This window comes from Scomber scombrus, chromosome 17 (genome assembly GCF_963691925.1).
Source record: "Scomber scombrus chromosome 17, fScoSco1.1, whole genome shotgun sequence".
NCBI lineage: Eukaryota > Metazoa > Chordata > Actinopteri > Scombriformes > Scombridae > Scomber > Scomber scombrus.
The window spans coordinates 6,015,657-6,024,089 of NC_084986.1; the positions used below are offsets into that span (position 1 = coordinate 6,015,657).

Consider the following 8,433-nt stretch of genomic DNA (forward strand, 5'->3'; position numbering starts at 1 on the left):
CATTTTAAAACACAACAGAAAGCTTCTCGACTTCAGTACTTCATTAACTTCAAACATCAACTCCAGGTAGTAACTCGAGGCTTGAGGCAAATGGGTTGGATTCATTTTCTGTCGATCGGCTAATCGCTTAACCTCAATTTCGAGGCCACCATAGGTTTTCTTATTGGAAGGACGGGGTCGAGGGGAGGGGTGTTTAGTTGGTTGCAATCTGCCACTTCACCACTAGATGCCACTAAACTTTAGACACTGGTCCTTTAACTGCAGTGAGTCGAAGCAGGCGGCAGAGAGACGAAGAGAGCGATAAACACAGAGGGTGATTTGTTCTTGTCTTGTATCAGAGCTGCTGCAGGTCAGATAGTAGAGTACAGATCCAGACCTTCACCTCAGGCTGCAGCAGTAAACCATCCGTGAGCTTGGGCCGCTTAAATAAAGCTTTAACAAAACAGCCTCTCCTCGCACTTTCTAATTATTTTCAGACTTGGACCAAATAATTCAGGTCTGCTTCCTTGGAGGCGTAGTCATTACTTCAAATTACTGAACCATGGACTGACACCCATTCTCTAACATTTCTTTATATCAGACATTAAGTTTCTGTCTCTCTAAGTGTGGACACTTAAAACACCAGACACAATGACAGAAATAAGTCTTGGGCTTTATCATTTGTTGTTATTTATATTAAAATTAATCTGATTAGAACCTTTGAAACTTTTTTTTAATGTTAGTCAATCCATCTTTTTTTGGGGTATATCTTATTTAATTATGGAGTTATTAATCTAACTTTTGCAACAGATTTTTCTAAAAACAGTCATTAAGATTGTCGTCTAGAATAGATTAGATTCTTTATTGTCATTGTACAAAACATACAACAAAATTCAGGTCTAACCTTTAACCCCATGGTTATTATTGTAGCCATGACGACAGATGTGGCTTAACTTTAAATGAAGTTGTAACTTTAACCGACACCACATGTTTCTCTAATGTTGATCCATCTTGATACAAATCAAGATGGATTTTTTGTGCGTTTTTGTGTTAAATATCAATTTAACGTCTCTTCTTTTGGACGTATCTTTTTACAAGTTAAATAAAAACTGAAAAAGTCCAAACATTTTTTGGGTTGTTTTTTTTTAAATTAGACAAAATGTAATGTATGTATAATAAAGTCCTTTTAAACCAAAACTGAATAAATAACCATATAAATAGGAAACCAGCAGTAAGCAGGACAGAGTTTGGGCGTTTTTTCTCTTTTATTCACATTATAACTAATAAAATCTGAGCTTTCGTTAAATCTAGCGCGGGGTGACAGGATTGGGGCTTTTTTTTTGGGATGTACTGCTGCGTCTGGACGAGCTGTTAGCAGGTTGACGTATCAGATCAGATATGAACATGGAGGTAAGTGGCTGTAACTGCTTCACGTGGACAATCAGTTCACCGTAATGGTTTTTTATGGAGGTCAGTTCTCAGTAAATCATTTAGCTCTGCACTGGAGGATTTATCTGATCTGATCTGGACTCAATGTGCTCACAGATCTAATGAGCTCTGTGGCACCGGTCTAAAACTCACCTAATGAAACTTAACCTCTGACCTCTGCAGTTAAATGAGTCTTTTATTTCAAGTGAGTGTTTATTTGCATCTTTAGAGTCGTGGTATACTGGCTTTTTGTTGCGTTGGTTTTGTACTTTATTGTATATTTGGTTTAGACTTGTAGTTCTCAAGACCAATATTCAGTGTTTTAAAATTTTTACATTTTCAAAACAACTGAAGAAGTATTATTTTCATTGTTGATTAATCTGTTGATTACTTTCTCGATTAATCAGTTAGTTGTTTGGTCCACAAATGGTGAAAAATGTTAACTACTGTTTCCCTAAACCCAAGATGACATCCTCAAATGTCTCATTTTTTCCCAATTTCCAGTCAACAACCCAAATATTTTCAGCTTACAGTCACACAGGACTAAAGAGACCAAGAAAAAAATCACATTTTAGAAGCTGGAAAAACATTTTGGACTTTTTTTCTTTAAAAAAATGACTATAAATGATTAACTGATTTACTTATCGCTGAAGCTCTACACATACCTTTATCTCCATGGTGTATTAAAAGTCTCTGCTCCATAATTTACAATTTGAGAGACTAAAACTCTTCATTGAGAACCGAAATGGAGCAATTAGTTGAGCTTTATCATGATCCCAGAGGGCTCATAGTAAATTGTTTCTTAGGTTTTGACATGGTATTAAGATGAAGCTTCTTTTGACTCTTTGGTCACTGTGATATTTTTACCTATGATGAATTTAAACATCAAAATTTGATACTTGAATATAGATAACAAATCATATAAAAATGTTGTGGCAAGAAGAACCTTAATCTTTACTTTCAAACTGACTGGATGTGTATTAGGTTGGAGGAATCACCTCTAATATTCAAACGTCAGATTTACATTGCTTTTTAATGCTACATAACCACTAGAGTTACACTTTTTGTGTGTGTGTGTGTGTGTGTGTGTGTGTGTGTATGTGTGTGTGTATGTGTATGTGTATGTTTCTGTGTGAATATGAATCAAACCTATAGGTCACGTTGCTGAACCAAAATTAAACCCCCCTCCCCCTCTCTGACCAACAAGAGCTTAAACATCTCTGTAGTTATGAAATAAGATTTCCGCTCGCTCTCGCAAACCAATTAACCGAAAACTCATTAACCAACTTGTTTGAGAGCGCTTCACAAACTGATCGTACACTGAAGACAGCTGCTGCAGATTTGACTCCAGCTGCTTCACAATCTGATCACAGAGCTGACAAAAACGTACGTCCATCACCAGCTCGGCTCCACCCCTCTGATAAAGTTAGCGTGAGCGCTCCCGCACAAACGGATAAGATAATCCGAGCTCTCCCTCTAGGCACAAACTGACTGACTTAATTGTCTTCTGAATGATGAAGCTGCTTTCTAAAAGAACTCACTTCCTCAACAGAGCGAGAGCAAGCGCGAGAGGAGGAGTTGCATCACAGCCACCAGCAGGCTTCTTCTCACTCTGCTGCTGCTTTTATCTAAAGAAGCAGATCCGATTAATTTCATCTTGTGACAAGTTTGTGTGGATTTCGGTTTCTGTTCGGTGTCTAGAAAGACAAATGAAGTGCACATCAGAAGAGTTGCAGCGAGAAGAGATATTTGAAGATGTCATCTTGGGCTTTGAGAAACAGTGATTTACATTTTTCACCATTTTCTGAACCAAAAGACTAATCCATTAAGCGAGGAAATAATCCAAAGATTAATATATAATGACTATAATGATAAATTCAGGTTCGTGGCCATCATAAAGAGGGGCGAGATACCATGAATCGTACAAATGAGACAGACAGCGCACACTTTCAGACAGTCTATCTTCAAAGAAATTCATTGTGTTGTGCATAAAAAGTAATAAAATTAGTTCTGTGAAGAATGAAAAAAGAGAGCTAGAGAAAAGTTCAAACCCTGCTTTCGTTCAAACTTGTGCACATCTGGCCAATCACTGCCTTTAGTGAGCATGAATGTTGGATAATGAGTTACTGAAAAGTCAAGTTAAAGCAAAATTGCGAACTTTTGATGGTAACAGCTTCTGAAATGTGATAATTTGCTGCTTTTGTTTATCTTAAATTACATTGCCTACAACCTTGATCTTATTATGAATGAAACCAACACTTACACACATAGATGCAGATAAGCACTGCTATAATAACACTGCAACACCGCCACCTTGTGGTGAGATTACGCATTCCACTTTTACGGCTCAGATTCATCAAACTGGCCCAGTAAGTACAACTAAAATCACCAATCATCAAACACATCAGGAGCACTTTGAAGGTTTAGTGTCTTCAAGAATACTCTGAAACAAATATTCCTCTTCAATAATGAATCCTGCTCATCAGGCCTCATGGTTTAAAGCAGTGGAAAACAACTCCACCGAAATTGGCCCCCGAAATGAAAGCTAGGGTTTTCCCTCTCATAGATGACATCAAAGCTTTGACATGACTCTTCATACAGCTACAGAAGATAATGATGTAAATACAAACTATAAAATTACCAGAATAATATCACAGGTTAATTACATGATTTGGCCGAACTGAGCAGAACAGATTTGTGTAATTTTCCACACTTTAAAATCCATGAAGCTGCAAAATGTTTACTGTGTATGTTCTCTGTACCTCTGATCCCTACAGACTGTGTGTGTGTGTGTGTGTGTGTGTGTGTGTGTGTGTGTGTGTGTGTGTGTGTGTGTGTGTGTGTGTGTGTGTGTGTGTGTGTGTGTGTGTGTGTGTGTGTGTGTGTGTGTGTATGTGTGTGAGGGCTCACCTGAGGCTGAAGCAAAGCATCCTGGGATGTGAGGCGACCAAATGGTGCTGTAGATGACCCCTTCATGACCTCGGAGCGTGATCAATGATTGGCTGAGAGCAGGATCCCACTACAGAAAAACAAACACAGCTCAAAATTACAAATCTCAACAACAAACTTCAGTTAATCTTTAATTTAGGTGATTTAGTTTCATTTTTAAAGTTTACACAAGTTATGACTTGACTTGACTTCTATCAACTTATTCTACTTTAGAGGATTCTGTCTGAATTCATTTATTTTTAAATATAACTCATAATGTAATTTTACAGTGCAAAAGATAAAGTTGAAACATTCCTCAAATTAAAAACACAAGTTCACTGAAACTTCTCACTTTGTATTGAATCACAGATTTAGATTCAAAGTTATCAGGTCTTTTTGATTTGTTGGCACAATTTCAACTTTTACTTTAAATGCAGAAGTTAAGTTGGTTCTTTTATAGAGAGAAAAGAAAAAAGAAAAAAAATACAAGACTGACCACTTTAGCCGTCTGATCCCACGATCCAGAGACGATGAGGTTCTCTCCTCTGGTTTGACTCCAGTCTACAGCGTACACCTACACACACACACACACACACACACACACACGCACACACACACACACACACACACACACAAATGTTCATAAATCTGCCAAAACACAGCATCTTTATAAAGGATAACAAAGTTTTATCCTCCTTTAGGTATAAGTGTTTGGTGTGTGTGTTCGTTTGTGTGTGTGTGTGTGTGTGTGTGTGTGTGTGTGTGTGTGCGTGTCCTACCTCTTGTGTGTGTTCCTTGGCCACCCTCAGCGGAGCGCTGTGATTGGCTGTGTCCCACAGCTGCAGGCTGCCATCTCCGCCCCCGGCGACCAAGACATGCTCGTTGGCTTCGCTCCACGTCACGTCGAACAAACCGTCACCCCACTCCCAACTGACACAAACACACACACAAACACACACACACACACACACTTAATCTTATTATATCTACTCACAAATATGTAAACTAAATTTTAAATCTAAATCAGGTATACTGCAGTTTATCATAATAGAGTTAACCTTAAAATAACAACTTGAAGGGTCGGAAAGAGACAAAGAAACCGAAAAACTGAAGACAAAAAGAAATAAAAGACAGAATAAAGGACAGAAACTCTACCTCCTCACGAGAGAAATCCCTGTTTCCGTCTCATCCAGGATCAGAAGTGTGCCACAACCTGCAAATATTATATCAAATGTATTATATCACCAATATGACTACAGTGTAAGTATGAAGTACTGTATAATCACTGTACTATATATATATATATATATATATATATATACCGACCTGCTATTCCATAGTACTGAGAGGCAGTGCAGGCCACTCTGTTGGGGATGAACGGAGACGCCTCCACAGCGTAACCATGGCGAGCCGGACTGCGAAACACCTTCACCATCATCAGCGGCTACCTGCAGCCTCACTGGGCCCCCTGCTGGGAAAAAAACAAACACTGCTGGAAATGAGAGTAGTGTAGAAGAAAGAAAGGCTGTGACTATGTTCAATATTGATTAATTAAGGTTGACAACTAATTGATTTATCAACTAATTGTTGCAGCTCTAGAAGAAACATCTTTACTTCTTATCACACACTTTAGGGGTGTTTTGCAACAGTTTTTGTTTTGCCCTTTTGTAAATGTAGAAACATTTAATTTACCAGTAGATTTCACACTGGATCTTTTTCACAGGTTAGTCACACCATGATGAATACATTTGAAGTTATATTATATATTATGTGTCACTAATACACATTAAATTAAACACCTTCACGTGCATATAGGACACATGTCATCACATGTCACTTTAACAATGAACTCTGTGTTTTAACAGCGTCTTTAAAGTATATTTATAGTATCTTAAGAGTAAAAAACACAGCATATTGTTAGTTTACTGCTCGTTAATGACTTATCGCGTTACTTACAGATAAAGTTGAACCAGTTTCAGAGTTTAATGTCACGTCGAAACGTTAAAACACCCGAAAAACAGTTCAGAAATCAATAATGAGTCTTTTCCTCCTCACATTGCTCAGTGACAGCTTCACTACTGCAGCTACTTCCGTGTTTGTATCAGCTGACCTAATAACCAGGATGTAGACTCTGTCAGTAGGGGGAGCTGTTTCTCCTAAATAAAGACTCTGCTCTGACACTGATGCTTCAATATTAATAAACTAATGATGAGATATTTAATAATATATCAGTCAGAGGGACCAAAACACTACTTTTACTGTAATACTGCATACTACATCACTCATAATACTGCAGTACTTTTACTGTAATACTGCATACTACATCGCTCATAATACTGCAGTACTTTTACTGTAATACTGCATACTACATCACTCAGAATACTGCAGTACTTTTACTGTAATACTGCATACTACATCGCTCATAATACTGCAGTACTTTTACTGCAATACTACATACTACATCACTCATAATACTGCAGTACTTTTACTGTAATACTGCATACTACATCGCTCATAATACTGCAGTACTTTAACTGTAATACTGCATACTACATCACTCATAATACTGCAGTACTTTTACTGTACTAAGATTTTTCATGCAGGACTAATGAAGTATTTTATGTTGCTGTATTGGTACTTTCATCAATCAATCAATAAATCAATCAATCAATCAATCATTCAATCAAACTTTGTTTATATAGCACCTTTCATGCAGGTTAATGGCAGATTGCTGTGAGTGTCACAAGCTGCCTGTAGGAGGCGACATCACACCAACACAAAGTCCTGAACTCAATACTCAGAAAATGTGCACTTGTAAAATTTAGATTTCCATACAATCAATCATACTTTTAATATACTTTGCTAAAGAAAATGTATCTCTAAATATAGTAAATATAATTTCCTTGAAACTATAACTCATAAATGATCATATATGAAATACCATCATAATGTTGAACTGCTGGTGGTCTTTAATGGATTGGAGCTGCAACTAACGATTATTTTCCTCATCTGTGAATTATTTTCTGGAATAATTGATAAGCTGTTTAGTTTTTAAAAAATGGTGAAAAATCGTAATCAGTGTTTTTTGTTTTGTTTTTTTTAACTGAAAATGAAGTATCCAAATATTCACGTTCAAAAATATTCACATCTGCTCCTTCACAAGTCACATTTCAGAAGCTGGAATTAGAGAATTTCTTATCAAATTAATCATTAGCAGCTCTATATTAAATGAAAACACATTTGGAAAGACCCTTAGAGACCCTTCACATCCTATAAAAGGTCAAAATCTATCCCATGACAGTTTGATTTATGGTTTCCCTAATCTACATCCATATTTACTAATTTAACAGCAAACTTTAAGGATTAAAATACAAAGTAACTAACAAGTGATGAGTGATTGGTTGTATTGCTTTATAGTCACTTCTTCTTCTTTTAAAAAAAATGTATTGCTTGTCATTACTTTTATTGCAAATACTTCCAAATGATTATTGAATAGTTGTCAAATAAGTTGCTACGGTGATTTAACAGAAAAAACAAAATTCCAGCCGACTGTTTTTAATGTTTACCAGCAAAATGTTGGCGTAGCTTTGAAAATATTGCAATACACATATTACAGCAATCAGAAACTGATTTATTGTTCCTTTGTGTGTGTGTGTGTGTGTGTGTGTGTGTGTGTGTGTGTGTGTGTGTGTGTGTGTGTGTGTGTGTGTGTGTGTGTGTGTGTGTGTGTGTGTGTGTGTGTGTGTGTGTGTGTGTGTGTGTATCTCATGAGAATCTCACACTTTATACTGACAGAAAAAAGCACAATGTACATCTTATTTCAGGCACAAAGCAGTGCAAAATACACGCAGCAAGTTGGGGAAACCCCTGCTTGTTTCCCAGACTGTTTACTGCTCTAAATAAAGCAGCAGGGGTCAGAGTTCATTATGTCTTAAAATAGAACCACAAGAGGTCAGAGAGGTGAAGTGGGCAGCAGCAGGAAATCCCTAAAACATACAAACCATCGGCTGGAGGGAAACATGGACGAAGTGTTTATGGCGTCACAGAAGGGATTCAGAGAAGCACCTGCAGCTCCACTCGGTTTTAAGGAGCTTTATA

The 8,433-nt window shown here is 37.2% G+C and overlaps 1 protein-coding gene across 2 annotated transcripts in view; it reads right to left on the minus strand.

Moving 5' to 3' along the window:
* The window catches only part of pex7 (peroxisomal biogenesis factor 7), a 49,796-nt gene extending 43,375 nt beyond the window's left edge, over positions 1-6,421 (minus strand). Inside the window, exons 1-6 of one of the 2 annotated variants that reach the window (XM_062436658.1) lie at positions 6,292-6,421; positions 5,662-5,806; positions 5,491-5,548; positions 5,115-5,265; positions 4,832-4,909; positions 4,318-4,426 (exon numbers count right to left, since the gene is read on the minus strand). In XM_062436658.1, the coding sequence (XP_062292642.1) occupies positions 4,318-4,426; positions 4,832-4,909; positions 5,115-5,265; positions 5,491-5,548; positions 5,662-5,773 (508 nt within the window). In that variant the 5' untranslated portion in view covers positions 5,774-5,806; positions 6,292-6,421. The remainder of the gene's footprint in view (positions 1-4,317; positions 4,427-4,831; positions 4,910-5,114; positions 5,266-5,490; positions 5,549-5,661; positions 5,807-6,291) is intronic. The other variant, XM_062436659.1, reaches the window with a different exon arrangement.
* Positions 6,422-8,433: the final 2,012 nt, after the last annotated feature.